The 16,087-nt window shown below is 43.0% G+C and overlaps 1 protein-coding gene across 12 annotated transcripts in view; it reads left to right on the plus strand.

Moving 5' to 3' along the window:
* Positions 1-16,087, plus strand: part of LOC134209556 (serine/threonine-protein kinase mig-15) — a 269,786-nt gene that overhangs the window by 171,897 nt on the left and 81,802 nt on the right. For 9 of the 12 annotated variants that reach the window (XM_062685542.1, XM_062685552.1, XM_062685554.1 and 6 more), the window contains exons 4-8: positions 271-958; positions 12,634-12,745; positions 12,808-13,054; positions 13,386-13,637; positions 14,982-15,002. In XM_062685542.1, the coding sequence (XP_062541526.1) occupies positions 271-958; positions 12,634-12,745; positions 12,808-13,054; positions 13,386-13,637; positions 14,982-15,002 (1,320 nt within the window). The remainder of the gene's footprint in view (positions 1-270; positions 959-12,633; positions 12,746-12,807; positions 13,055-13,385; positions 13,638-14,981; positions 15,003-16,087) is intronic. The other 3 variants (XM_062685547.1, XM_062685548.1, XM_062685551.1) reach the window with 1 other exon arrangement.

Consider the following 16,087-nt stretch of genomic DNA (forward strand, 5'->3'; position numbering starts at 1 on the left):
CATTCCATCCACTTCAATTCCAAGAACTACTAAACCACTTTGAGTCACTTGTGGTTGTGCTTGAATAGATGAATTGCCTATCTATCTATCTGTCTATATCATTGTGAGATTTTGAAATTTTTGCTTGTCGTGTTGCATTGATGAATTCTCTTATTATTTGACTTTCGAAGCTTTTGAAAACATAACTGTCTCTGACATGCATATCAAAACCTTATTTTAATTATCTTGTTACGCCTATCTGAATCCGTGTTTTTATTTCCACATCCACAGGGTCGCCACACAAAGACTGGACAACTCGCTGCCATTAAGGTGATGGACGTCACCGAAGAGGAGGAGGAGGAAATCAAATTGGAAATCAACGTGCTCAAAAAGTACTCCAACCACCGAAACATTGCCACGTACTATGGTGCATTTATCAAAAAGACCTCGGCCGGCAAGGACGACCAGCTGTGGCTGGTGATGGAGTACTGCGGGGCCGGATCCGTCACAGATTTGGTCAAATCGACCAAAGGTCAGAGCCTCAAAGAGGAATGGATTGCCTACATTTGCCGGGAGATCCTACGGGGGTTAAGCTACCTGCATACGAACAAAGTGATACATCGGGACATCAAAGGCCAGAACGTGCTCCTGACAGACAATGCTGAGGTCAAACTGGTTGATTTCGGCGTATCAGCTCAGCTGGACAAAACCATCGGCAGGCGGAACACTTTCATCGGTACCCCGTACTGGATGGCACCAGAAGTGATCGCTTGCGACGAGAATCGCGATGCCACCTACGACAACCGGTCGGATCTGTGGTCTCTTGGTATTACCGCCCTAGAGATGGCCGAATCGCAACCACCCCTATGTGATCTGCACCCGATGCGGGCCCTGTTCCTTATTCCCCGGAATCCACCGCCACGACTGAAATCGAAAAAGTGGTCCAAAAAGTTTCACGGATTTATCGATACGGTGCTAGGTAAGTTGCATGCATTCGCCCACATCACCGAGCAGGAAGAGGGGGCCGCAAGGCGGTCGTGCTAAAATGTTCCGTTTGTTGTCGTCAGTTGGTTGGACTTCGATGGCAGCATGGCAGATTCCAATCCATTAATGGTTGCTGCCGTTGCCGCGAGCTTTGAGTCCGGCATGCAATTGGAATCATTAAATAATCATTAATCATATGGGTATTTTATGGCAATTGCCAGAAGCGGCCACACGCGAGTCGGATTTCATCCGTGAGCTCTAGGGGAGGCGCAGATGTGGAAAAGTGGTGCAAATACAGATGTAAAATGTGATCGATAAATTGATTGGATTTTGAAGCGGAGGATTCGAATGAGATGATTTCATTTTGTGGTTATATCATGTGGACCGTGAATGGTTCGATCAATCACAAGCCGTAAGGATTAATCTGATTGGATGAGTTTATTAGTAAGCTTTCGGTGGACGACTATCAGCTTCAATCACTTAATCAGTTTACATCATATATTTCACTGATTTAGATTTTAGACAATTATCCTCATTTTTTAAAATGGTCTCTCAGAATGGTCAAAAGACTAATCGTAAATGCGTTATCATATATCACATTACGAAATGAGAAATATCAGCATAAATTAAAACTGAATTTACAAACTTTTTTTTTACGCGGATTTTGGCTTGTTGTTCTGCTCTTCACTAGTAAGGTTGGTCAAGAGCCAAAGGGCCTCTGACGAAAGAGAAGGAGCCTTCATAAGACATCTGGAAGTCATTGAATACAAAGATTTTATTGGCTTTTACTGAATAGTGATAAAATTATAATACTGAAATACTAGCAACCTATTTTTTTTAATTTTGCTGCTGGTGCTGGTGGACATGGAAATGACATTTGTATAGAACTCTGGACAGCACTCTAACTTTCATCTACTCAGTGACTGAGTAAAATTGTATTGTTGTATATTTTCAGTTAAAAGTGGGATTACTTAAAATTTTGATTAGTCCCTCTTTCGACAGAAATTGAGTAGAATTGCCTTTGGAAAAAAGAGACGACAATACAATTTTACTCAGTCACTGAATAGATGAAAGTTTGAGTGAGCTCACATGATGGCTACGAACTAGGAACATTCGCTCTTTACACACCAAAAAAGTGATTCTGAATCACAATTTTGCACTGTTCTCCTGATTAAACCTCAGGAGCCTATATGGTGGGATCTGAACCTTCTACTGGTTCCTTCGGTTTGATAGTTCACGATGAGCATAAAAATTCAGAGGAGAGCAGACCCTGTCTCAGATATTCGACAGTAAGACGGTTACCCGAAATAATAATTTGATGACACATAATGCAGAACCACTGTGGAATTAGATCTTGAATCTTTGAGGTACTGATTCCTGAACATTCATGCTTAGGATAGTGTAGAACAGATAGCGGCTCCCGATCATGATGGAGAGGGGATGAGTCTTCAGAACCCCTGGTAAAAACCGCCACCGATGGGTGGTTTAATTTAGGAGGACATTCAAACCAGCAGAACAAACGATCTGCCCTTCAACATAGACTGAGCCTTCAAAGAATAAAATATAACCTGCCTTACCTCAAGCAGACATATGCTTAAAAATATGAAATAATATAATTCTGCCTTTTGAAATTCTTCCTTTCGTGTTTTCGTTTTTTGTAATTACGCCTTATGTATATTCCAGAGCAGTGGCGTAGCCACGGGGGTGGTTTTGGACATCCGATTTTTTGATATCCGATTTGGACAATTCAGGGATGCCTAAACTAGAAATTTTATGTAGTTTCACCATATGTCGATGGTACCGACCATGGCCATCGGATACCGGAGATATTCCTGGTTTTTCGATGGTATAGGTTCAGAACCGCAAATTTGTAGCGGGTATTATGATAAGTTATGGTTAAAAACAGAATAATATCAGTAACCACAAATAAAGTAAGGATCTTTCTTATTAGAACCATATGTTGAAATACGAAATCGGACCAAAAGCAAGTGAGATATGGCCATTTGTTTAGAATCGGTGCCAAAAGGGAATTTTAAAAAGGGACCAGGCCACACATTCGTTTGAATCCAGCTTTTTGACCGTTCTTCCATTATAATTACATTCCAGAAGTGTTCTGTTACGTTAAGAATGAAAAACCAACCAAAAAGACGGATTCTAAAGTCGCTGGGGTGCCCCCGGGGAACCCGTAGAGGGGACATTTCAGTTTTGACACCAAAACTAGTCATTCGACGGTTCGTTTTTCATGGTTTTCTGTCAGGAAGTGAGGTATGAGTATAAAATGGAACATTGCCGCTTTTGACCGCTTCCGGGACCTACGGATTGTCCCCGGGGATCCCGTAGAGGGGACATTTCAGTTTTGGCACCAAAGCTAGCCATTCGACGGTTCGTTTTTCGTTTCGACGTTCGCTAGTCATTCGACGATTCGTTCTTTATGGTTTTCTATCAGGAAACGAGCTATGATTATAAAATTAACCACTGATGACTGACCGCTTCCGGGACCTACGGATTGTCCCCCGGGGAACCTGCAGAAGAGGACATTTCAGTTTTAGCACTAAAGCTAGTCATTCGACGACTCGTTCCTCATGGTTTTCGATCGGGAAGCGAGGTATGAATATAAAATTGACCAATGACGATTCTGACCGCTTCCGGGACCTCTGGATTACTCCCAGGAGAACCTTTAAAAAGGGTCTTTTCGGATTTAGCGTCAAAACTAGTCAAACGATGGATCTTTTTACATAGTTTTCTATCAGGAAGCGAGGTAAGACAAATCCGTAGGTCCCGGAAGCGGTCAAAGGCGTAAATGTTCCACTTTATATTCATACCTCGCTTCCTGATAGAAAACCATGAATTAAGAACTGTCGAATGACTAGCTTTGGTGCCAAAACTGTAATGTCCCCTCTACGGGTTCCTCGGGGACAATCCGTAGGTCCCGCAAGCGGTCAAAGCCGTCAATGGTCCATTTTTCACTCACACCTTGCTTCCTGACAGAGAACTATAAAAAACGAACCGTCGAATGACCAGTTTTGGCGCCAAAACTGGAATGTCCGCTCTACAGGTTCCCCGGGGACAATCCGTAGGCCCCGGAAGCGGTCAAAGCCGTTAATTGTCCATTTTATACTCATACCTCGCTTCCTGATAGAAAACCATGAAAAATGAACCGTCGAATGACTAGCTTTGGTGCCAAAACTGAAATGTCCCCTCTACGGGTTCCCCGGGGACAATCCATAGGTCCCGGAAGCGGTCAAAGGCGTCAATGGTCCATTTTATACTCATACCTCACTTCCTGATAGAAAACCATGGAAAACGAACCGTCGAATGACTAGCTTTGGTGCCAAAACTGGAATGTCCTTTTGTACAGGTTCCCCGGGGACAATCCGTAGGTCCCGGAAGCGGTCAGAGCCGTCAATGGTCCATTTTATATTCATACCTCGCTTCCTGATAGAAAACCATGAAAAACGAACCGTCGAATGGCTAGCTTTGGTGCCAAAACTGAAGTGTCCCCTCTACGGGTTCCCCGGGGGCACCCCAGCGACTTCAGAATCCGTCTTTTTGGTTGGTTTTTCATTCTTAACGTGACAGAACACTTCTGGAATGTAATTATAATGGAAGATCGGTCAAAAAGCTGGATTCAAATGAATTTGTGGCCTGGTGTCCCTTTTAAAACTCCCTTTTGGCACCGATTCTAAACAAATGGCCATATCTCACTTGATTCTGGTCCGATTTCGAATTTCAACATATGGTTCCAATCAAAATGAGCCCAACTTTATTTGTGGTTACTAATATTATTCTGTTTTCAACCACAGCTTATCCTAATACCCGCCACAAATTTACGATTCTGAACCTACCTTCGAGAAAGCCGGAATATCTCCGGTATCCGATGGCCACGGTCGGTACCATCAACATATGGTGAAACTACATTAGATTTCTAGTTCAGGAATCCCTGAATTGTCCAAATCGGATAATAATTGACATAGTTACAACACATCTAATTATGCCTAAAATTTGCCTATCCCAGTTATTTTGGACATCCCCTGTAGAGAGTAGTGAGAAGCGAGAAGTGAGCAGTGAGCACTGCCAAATGTGAAGTCAGTATGAGCAGTAACAAATGATAAGTAAGAAATTAGTGTTTGAAGTAGTAAATAGTGATGAAAAGCGAAAAGAGAAGTGAGCGATAAGAAGTTAAAAAGGAGTGTGAAAGAAAATACAAAAAGAAAGAAGAAGGAAAACGAAAGACACAAGAAAGAAGAAGGAAATATAAGAAACAATGAAAATATTTGGAAAATAGAAAATGCAGAAGGAAGAAAGAACATAGAAGGAGGAAGAAGGAAGATTGACGATGGTTGGAGACAACAGAAAAAGCAAGACGAAAGAAGGAAAACGGAAGACGGAAGAATAAAAAGGAACAAGAATAAAATAGAAAAAAAGGAGAAAGAAAAAGGAAAAACAAATAAGAATGAAGGATAAAGATGGGAGAAGAATGAAGGAAGATGGAAGAAGGCAGAAGGAATAAAACAGAAAAGGAGAATGGACGAATGAAGGCGAAAAAAAGGAAGAAAGAATATTGAAAAAGATAAGAAAAAGGTATAAAGAAGTAAAAAAAAGAGGAAAGGAAAAAGGGAAAAGGAAGAACGAAGAAGAAATTAAAAAAAGGCAGAAAGTAGAAGAAAACAGTACAGTCAAACCTCCATGAGTCGATGTTCTATGACTCGATATCGACTCATGGAGGGAAATTATTTCATATTAAAAAATATTTTCTTGGTTACTATGATGGTCCCTTCAAACCGCTTTCCAAGGATTTTATATTCCACATATCGATATTTCCATGAGTCGATGGTCCCTTCAATATCGACTCATGGAGGTTTGACTGTAACAAGGAAATATGAAGATGTGGAAAGGAAGGAAAAATAAAGAAGAAGGATGTAAGTAAAAGGAAGAAGAAAGATGCAACAAGAAAGAAGAAAAGGAAAAGATAAAAAGAAGGAAAGGAAAGAAGGAAGAAGAAATAAAACAGAAAAAAGGAAACAGTAGAAAGGAAAAGGAAGAAATTAGAAGATCGGGGTTTTTTTCTCAACTATTCAGCCAAATAACCCGATGCCCTTCCAGGGGAGATGCTTACCCCGAGGCGCCGAAAGTGTTCCTAAGTTCCGGTGTTCCGATATGGTTCCGTCTACCATGCGGCCTGAATAGGCCTTTCTGTGGTTCTTCGCTCACTGGACTCGTTCTGGTAAGGCCTTTGACTTCTGGTCTACCGGCGCTCCAACTATCCAGGGCTTGTTTTGTTCGTTTGTGACAGTTACCGCAGATGTGTCTGTGTCGCGTCGCGTGTTTCAGTGATCCGCGATGGGGCGAGAAAATACTCTTCGTATTGACTATTCGAGTTTCCCGGTGAAGCCGTCATTCGAAAAGGTTCGCGGCTTTTGCCGCACGGTACTCGGTCTGAAGAAAGAAGAAGTGTTGAGACTACAGTGCCACAGAGGTGAACATTGTGCGTTCGTCAAGGTTGACAACATAGCGCTCGTACAACGAATAGTGCAAGAACATGACGAGAAGCATGAAATGGAGCACGCGTGGAAAAAATACAAGCTTAGCATCACCATGGAAGATGGATGTGTAGAGGTTAAAGAGCACGACCTGCCAGAAAACGTCCCCGAAGAAAAAATCGTGGAGTTTTTGAGTGCGTTCGGTGAAGTGTTTTCGCTGCGAGGGTTGCGGGGAGAAGGGTTCGAGTTCGGTGGGATACCACTCGGCATCTAGGATAGGATGTGCCAAGTAGTCAGTAAAAATCGTACCGATTTGCTGTCACAATCGTACCGGTTGCTGATTGGTTGAAAATGACAATCGATTACTTCGATTGGTGGCGGCGCGTTTTTCGTAGGGCAGCATGTTGTTAGTTTGGCCGTGTTGCAGGTTTATAAAGTTGATATTAAGCAAAATACGTAAATGTTTGAGTTCCACTTTTTTGGTACAAAGTAAATTTATATTGAACTGCAAACACCATATAAATTATTCTCAAGGGTTGTAAAGGTTTAAAACTGTTGATTTTAAGCATTATGATTCACCTTTCTGTCATTTTCGATTTCAAAGTCATATTTTCATTAGCGAAAACTTCTCTCTGTTAGTCTTTCGCTTCTCTTATATAAATAATGGATGGAACGGAAAGAAAAGCATCAAGTTTTGATACATGATATTTGGAAGATTTTTTACCAAATTACTTTGGCTGCACTGACTACCAACTCGTCAGAGCAACCAACTAAAAACAACAAGGCAGTCTCAATTGAGTTATCACATCCTATCCTATCTCGGCATTTGGTCGGCCCGAATGCTAGTCCATCGAAACATCGATTCATGGGTAACGATCGATGAACAGTAGGCCTACATTGTTTACAAGGGACAGATCGTGTCTTGTAAATACTGCAAAGAGCAAGCGCATACTGACATATCGTGTGTTCAGAACAAAAAGCTGCTAGTCCAGAAGAACTATGCGAACGTGGCAAAGCAAACTGGGCTACGACAACCACCGAAGAAGGCGAACGTTGTAAAACCCCCGAGCGCCAAACGGGTAGGTAAGCCAGCAAACGCGATGCGATTGAAAGATCGAACCGCCGGCAACGATACGGACGATTCGTCAACATCGACGAGAAGTATGCGAAGCCGAGGACGCCCGCCCGGCAAGAAACAGCGATGCCACGACGGTGACGACGAGCAGGATGTAGACTTCCTTCCATAAATGGCTCTCACGTCATACAATCTCGCATCCATCAACATCGGCACGATCACGAACCCCACAAAACTGAACACACTCCGAACCTTCACAAGCAGCCAAAACCTCGATATCGTGTGTCTGCAGGAAGTCGAGAACAAACAGCTTTCCTTGCCTGGCTTTGTCGCTCTCGCGAATGTAGGCCACATAAGGAGAGCAACAGCTGTAGCGGTGAGGGAGCACATCCATGTCACACACGTAGAGAAGAGCCTGGACAGCCGACTAATCGCGCTGCGAATGCACGACACAACGATCTGCAACGTCTACGCTCCCTCCGGCCGGCACTACACAGTGCGCTGCTAGAGAAGAGAACGTCATCGTTGCTGGCGATTTCAATTGCGTGCTGCGTGCGTGCGATTCGTCCAGCCCGAACACCAGTCCGTCTCTTAAAACCGCTTTACAGCAACTGCAGCTACATAATGTGTGGGAGAAGCTATGTCCACGTGATGCCTACCTATGATGGTTTTACCTATGTCTGTCGAGACGCGCGATCTCGACTCGATCGGATTTACGTGAGCCGTGGTCTTCGCCATAAATTGCAGTCTGCCTACACGCACGTCTACTGTTTCACGGATCACAAAGCGTTAACGCTCAGACTCTGTCTCCCTTCACTGGCACATGAGCCCGGGCGCGGTTTCTGGGCTTTTCGACCGCATCTTCTAACCGAAAAAAAAAAAACGTTGCCGAGTTCCGATATAAGTGGCAATATTGGACCCGGCAGCGCAAAAACTATGGGTAGTGGATGGAATGGATGGAATGAGGTCGTAGGCTAAGCAAAAAATTAAGTCCTTTTTCAAGTGGAAATCTCGAATCGTCTACGAGGAGTTTCACGACGCGTACCAGCACTTCTATGCGCAACTACAGCTAGCGTACGATGGCTATTATCTGCAGCCACAAACCATAACCACCATCAACCGACTGAAAGGAGAAATGTTGGCACTGCAGCGTAATTTCTCCCACATGTTCATGCGCATCAACGAGACGCACGTGACAGGGGAGCCAATGTCAATCTTCCAACTGGGGGATAGAAGACGGAAGAAAACTACGATCACGCAGTTACAGACGGGAGAAGACGAAATCATCGCTGAACCTCAAGCAGTCGAGGCAAATCTGTTTGATTTTTTCTCGAGTCCCCGGAGCCGACGGGATCCCACGAGAATTTTATCTCCGGATGGTCGATGTCATCCACCGTGCTTATGAATGAAGCACTCAACGAAAATCTCCCCCATGCCTTCGTGGAGGGCGTCATCGTGTTAGTGAAGAAGAAGGGAGGCGACAACACAGTCCGAGTATACCGGCCCATATCGCTGCTAAACAGCGATTATAAATTGCTCTCCCGCATCCTGACAAACAGGATGGAACACTTAATGCAGGCCCACCGCGTGCTAAGCAACGAGCAGAAATGCTCAAACGCAGAGCGAAACATCTTCCAGGCCATTCTCGCTTTGAAAGATCGGATCGCCAGTCTCCGTCATCACCGTCGCGCTGGCAAGCTCATCAGCTTCGATTTGGAGAACGCGTTCGATCGGGTGCGGCACTCGTTCCTCTTCGAAACCATGCGGTCGCTCGGGTTCAACAAGGAGCTCATCTCTCTGCTCTCGAACATAGCCAATCGGTCCACATCCCGGCTGCTTATCAATGGGCACCTCTCTCAATCGTTTGAGAACACACGGTCGGTGCGGCAAGGCGACCCGTTGTCCATGCATCTGTTCGCGCTCTATCTCCATCCACTGACAGATGTATAGGCTTGAGCAAGTGTGTGGGGTTGATCTGCTCGTTGCCTACGCCCAAGGAGCTAGACTTTACAAAGGTGGCGCAGATCAGCGCTGCGTGCCATTAGTTCTCCCTTTTACTCTTCCACTGATCTTATGCAACGCAAATAGTGACGTCACTATTTGCGTTGCATAAGAACAGCGGGAGAGTGAAAGAGATAACTAGTGGCACGCAGCGCTGATCTGCGCCACCTTTGTAAAGTCTAGCTCCTTGGCCTACGCCGACGACATCAGCGTCATCGTGACGTCACCATGGCAGATCGAGGCGATGAGGGAAGTTTTTCGTCGTTTTGGTCTTGCCGCCGGCGCGAAACTGAATTTGCGCAAAACAGTTGCGGTGAATGTTGGGTTTTGCGAAGGGAATATGTTTGAAACCCAGTGGCTACAAACTACTCATGTAGTCAAAATTTTGGGTATTTCCTTCGCAAACTCTATACGCTTGATGACTACGATGAATTGGAACGCGACGCGGATTTCTATACGCGACGCGGCTAAAATCTTTGCGCAAGCTTACACTGCACCAGAAGGTAATCACGCTGAATACGTTCGGCACATCGAAATTGTGGTACCTTTCTTCGGTGCTGCCTCCGCTTGGCGTGTACAGCAAAAATCACATTGACGATGGGATCTTTCCTATGGAGAGGAATAGTCGCCCGCGATCCCATTAAGCAACTTGTTCGAAAGAAGGACCACGGTGACTAAGACTTGCAAGTTCCGGCACTGAAAGCAAAGAGTCTACTAGAAAACTACTACACGTGATGCAATTAGCGGCTGACGAGAACTGCCAGCTCTGTGGCAACGCCGAAACACTTCAACACAAGTTTTTTGTTCTAGTGCTCGTGTCGGCCCGGCATGGACGGTCCAGCAGCAGAAGCTGGCGGAAGTAGCGGATGGATGGAGACGACTTTCGTTTGAAGACCTCGCGAAGCCCGCTTTTCCAGGCATACGGAGAGCAGCTCGTGTGCACATTCTGAAACTCCTAATTAATTACATCTGCTACGTTAATCTTGTAGTGGAAGTGGAAGAATTGATGTAAACGCTTTAGAGTTTGAACTAACTATAAATTTTTGAATTCGAAACAACATTATAAAAACTAACATGAATTTGACAAAATAAACTGAATTTTAAACCACAAAAAAAAAGCTTTTCCGGGCACCGAGATCGATCCTCCAAGGTTCCGAATGGGTTATTGCTTCCGGTCCTAAGGCGCCCCGAATGCCTGGATCTGGTATTGGTTGGTATTAGAGGTTATGGGAGCTGACTGCTGACATGTACATAGGATGTAGGTTGAATATGAGAAGTCTTTTTGGTGAGAGGTCCGCTCCTCTTTTGACTTGTTTGACGCTTGCTTTTTGGGGTCTTTGGAGTCTGGAGATACGTTGGTGTGGGTTCTCTTGGGGGTGTTAGAAAACGGAAAACTGAAAGGCTGAAATTCTCGAAACGGCTACAACTTCCTTATCAAGGGACTTGTTGTAATTATGGCAGTCGTTCTTTTCGGGGAAAAGCAACGACTTCTCCTTGTTGCGACAAGTAGTGGTCCGGAGGCAGGAACTGCGCTTGCCTGATGGACAGAAACGGCTTAGTTATTAAGAAAATGTATAGGTGGTTTACCTCCCACAAGAGTAGTTGAAGGAGACAGAACCAAGGCTCGGAAACTGTCCAGTCCTTTTATATCGTGCTAATTTAAGCTTTTATGGTGGAGATCTCCAGAGAGTCTCTAGGCACTACTGTAGATGACATCCCCTAACTTTTGTAATATTGCGTTCTTTGGATAACGCAGGCGTAAGCATTTTCTGATCTTCTTTTTGTTGTTGTTATATCTTTATTTAAGAGATTTTCGGCCCTTGACCGGTTCATCTCTATTTCTGATCTTCTCTTCGCTGTAGAATCTATTTGGCCTCAGTTATAATCGGTATTGATCCTCTGAAAGTCATTTTCATATTTGTAAAATCGATAGGATCCGTTTCAAAAATAAAGTATACGGAAAGGCTATAAGGCACTTCAAAATCGATATGAGGCTCGGAGACGCTATATAAACCGAACCAACACGACGAATTGGGATGATGTCTGTATGTTTGTATGTGTGTGCAAAAATGTGACACACTTTTTAGTACTTAGTATTATTCGATTCGCTCACAACAGTTTGCATTCGATGCGAAATTATTAAACAACACGTCTAGGTTTAGCTCAAAACTTCAAGCTAATCAGCGTTTAAAATTTTAATAAATTTTGCTTGAACTCGTGACAAGTGCAGAAGCGCACATTTGACTCACAATGGGCGAGTGACTGTTTATTAAATATTCTCTTTGAATAGGAGGACAATGAGCAGCTATTTAATTAGTTCACTCGGCGCCTCTTTCTGATTGTCTGATTTCTATCACAAGAAGTTTCTTACTCCACATTACGGAATTATCTCAAGTTTTCTTGGCAAATGGATTGATATTTTATGCATCATACCTCCGACTAACGCCAGCTCCTTTCCCTCTAGTTGAAAATTGCTAATAACTTAAACAAACGTCTGCAACAATGATAAAGTTTCTAATGTTCATCCACTCAGCGCTACGTTTACTTTTTGCTTCAGCACTGGCACTCTTCACCGTGCAATATAGCAAACGACGAAGTTGCATCTAAAATTTACTGCAATAACCTTTTATCAGCCACGGTACACTCATCTGGATGCGCAACTCCTCCCCCTTTCTGCATTGTTCCTCTTCGTTTAGGTATGTACCTGAATCACGACCCACGATGTGAAACTTTTTAATTTTTCCATGAGTGCTGCACTATCCATGTTCGCATATCTGTCCTAGCTTTGCTAACAAAAATTCTCGCTTGAGACAACTATGCGATCATGGACAGTGCAACTGTTGCAACGATGCACGTTTGGCCCAGTTAAACTTTTCCCCTCGTGTGAATCATCACTATTCCATGCAATGTGCCATCAGCCGCTCATCGTTCCTAATTAATAATATCTGCCACTCCTGGTTCTCCGGATGTCGCGTCTCTTGTGTGGCACATCTGAACTGCTACAATACTGGTTGTTGTGATCCCGATTACTCCGATGCTATAAATTAATTAGCATTATTTTAAACTTTATTACCATCGATTTAACTATTCCCCCTTGCTTTTATCATTGTACAGTGAAAGACTATCACCAACGGCCTTACACGGAACAATTGCTGAAGCACCCGTTCATCAAGGAACAGCCCACGGAACGACAGGTGCGGATACAGCTGAAAGACCATATCGATAGGTAAGTAACTTTATTTTGCTCTCACTCCATCAAACTCTAATGCAAATCATCCTTCCTTTCAGGTGTAAGAAACGCAAACAGGAGAAGGAACGCGATGACTATCGGTATTCGGGTTCAGAGAACGAGGAGGAGGAACTGCCGACGGCTGGCGAGCCGTCGTCTATTATTCAGGCCCCGGGCGGTGATACGCTCCGGCGGAACTTCCAACAGATTCAGGAGGGCCGAGCGGTGATGCAGAGTGTTGAACAGCAACAACAGCAGCAGCAACAGCCACCACCGAATGCCAACCGAAATCAGAAACCTCAACCGGTAAGTTAAACGATCTTTTGTTTGCAATCCAGCAGGTTTTTTTTTATTTTCAATACTGATCTAGCGTATTGATCTAAAAAATGACAAAAACTAAGTCCTACTTCAATTTAGAATCAATGTAGCTATGCAGTAGATTCAGATCAGATTGGATTTTGATTATTTGTTTGTTGATATTTAGTTTGAATTTGGAATAGATTTGAATTGGATTTGGCTTAAATTAAGATTAGAACTGAATGAGAATTTGATTGAGATTTTTTTTGGTATTCGTTAGTTTCCTAAAATTTCCTCGCCCAACAAGAATCTTATGCACATATTCCACCATTCCCAACAGCGTGACGAACGGAGTAAACAGCAATCAGTGGAGGAACCGGGTCCTCCCTCGCGGCCAGCACTACCTCAGCGGCTGATAGTGGTGCCGGACCCGCCGCCCAATGCCAACGCAAACCGGCCTCTACCTCCTACGCCCCGGTCCGGCAGTGGATCTTCCCAGTCCCAATCCCAGCAGTCCCAACAACCGCCATTGTCCCAGCAACAAACGCCCCAACAACCGCCCCGAAACTCACAGAACATCTTTAAACCAATGGTAAGTACAAGGTTTATTTATGATAAAAAATAACAGCAATTGGCACCGAAATTCGCCTCTACCCATAATCCTCTAGTATTCAATGTTAGCCAAAACAAGCCCCTCCCATTTGTTGTGTTATACAAAGATGCTTTGCGCGATCAATTGGAAGCACGTCCCGTTAACTTGTTCGTTCACCACCTCCACAGTACTAGACAAGCGTTCGTTAGCTGTTCGATGTTTTAACTAGCTCCGGTTGTCAAACCACGCTATCGATGTTCCTGTGTGTTCTAGCGTTAATAGTTCTTGGATTAATTTTTCATTTCCTTTCCAAACTATCGCTTCCAATCTGTCCATAGGTTTTAGATAAATGTAGTTGGTTTCATAGTTATGATTTTGTTTTATCATAAATATCCACGGCAATGATCGCAAATGCAAAAACGAACACCAAATTCCATCATCACGTAATAAGAATCTTACCGTATTACGATATTACTCTTGAGTACCTATATTAGAATACAATGCACACTGGCTCAATCCGTACCAATTAGAATATACTAAACGGGAATCTCATCGGTTCAGAGTATCCCCAAAAGCTGTTGCTAATGAAGAATTAGACACCGGTGGAGTTACCCTAAATTATGTGACTAGCACTATGGAAAGTAAACAATAGAAGCACAAATAATCTTCCCTACCCCGATACTGTCTGGTGTCGTTCAAGCACACATTTGTATTGTTTTTGGTATAAGGTCCTTCCCGTCCCAAATTAGTCGTCAATTTATCTAGCCATAGGAAAACACTTAGAAAACTGGTTTCGGTGAACATATTCGTTTTCTTTTTCTTTCTTTTCTATGTATGTGTTCGATAAATGTACAATTGTGTATTCATTATCGTATTACTCGTTTGGGATCGATCGAATCCGGTGATGATGATGATGGAACGAAACAATCAACCCACAAACTACCAAAAAACTGGAATACACACGCTGCTGTCACCAAACAATGTTTAAAAATCTAAAATCCACCATCGTGCCGCAATCACGCATACACGTCAACTACTGCATCTACCACTACTACTGCTACACTGACAACACTTCAACTCTTATCTAACCTGGCAACCTTCTCAATTAAATAAAACACGCACACACTTGGACGCTTTTGGTAATGGACCTACGAATGCGGATGTACATAAAATGACGTGAATATCTTAAAAAATCTACCAATTTTCCACCAAATTGAAATCAAATTCAAACAACCGTTGACGAACAACCATCCGACTACGCGCTCTCTTTCATTATTTGTGTGTGTGTTCATTGTTCACTATTACTACTGCACGTACTGAAAAACCGACAAAACAAAATGGCAGCTGCCGCCACGACGACCCGAGGTAAGCACAATATCTATGTTATTTCGCAATCCTAATTGAGCTACTCTTATTGTTATACACACACTACTAGCATATATTCGTTCTGTTAATCGATCCCATTTCTTACGTCATCATTATTCCTTCTCATACCACCCATCTTTCTAACTTCCCACTATTTGCTGACTCACAATTTCGCATCATCTAGCGACTGTTGTTTTCATCTTTCGCTGTTCTAATGTTGTTCCACTTGCTAGCTGTTACCATCTATTGCGCTGTTTCGTGTTTATGAATAATTCGTCGGAAGTGATCCTATGGGAAGTTTTCTCTGCCATGTTCGATTTCTCCGGAACCACTCTTTACCGATTACAAAGTCTGTCAAATTAAGATATGAAATACTTAAATGAAAGGAATCGATTCCGTAAAACCGAGAAACTCGCTTGAGCCTTTCGAGTTACAACATATGGAGACTACTAGGAAGTCGTCCCTTCATGCGAAACTGTCCGGTTGTTCCTTAGTGCGTATACCAACTCGTAGTATATGAAAAACTACGTAAATCGTATTTTCCTCCTCCTGAGCCCTTCAAAAAATAGATAGTATGTATAAGCAATCAAAGATCAATAGATGTTTCTTTAAGTGGTCAAATCAAAAACTTTTTTGGACGCTGATTTTTTTCCTTAGATTAAATCTTAAGATGAATGAATGGATTTTCAGATTAAGTTTTAGAAAAGGGTGGCTTTTGGAACACTTTTTTTTTCATTTTTATGGGCCGTCCTCTAGCCGCCCTCTTGCATTTCCTATTCGATGCTCTGGAAAATATATAATATATAATAATAATATATATTATATAATAAAATATATAAATATATAAATTGGTAAACGTTTGGGCGGTGTAGAACTCATTTGAAATTTGCATGGAAAACGTATGGAGTAATATTTCCTCTTGGGCGAATTAAAAATGTTCTATCGGTTGTCAAGAATAATTATTGTTTTTTCAGTGAAAAATTCATGAATAATTGCGATTTTCACTCCCCTTTTCACTTTCTATGGAAAAAATGCCTTCCGAATGAACATTTTGTAAATGGCTTTACGTGAATGATGTCTTTTAT

The sequence above is a fragment of the Armigeres subalbatus genome, chromosome 2, assembly GCF_024139115.2.
Source record: "Armigeres subalbatus isolate Guangzhou_Male chromosome 2, GZ_Asu_2, whole genome shotgun sequence".
NCBI classification, from domain to species: domain Eukaryota; kingdom Metazoa; phylum Arthropoda; class Insecta; order Diptera; family Culicidae; genus Armigeres; species Armigeres subalbatus.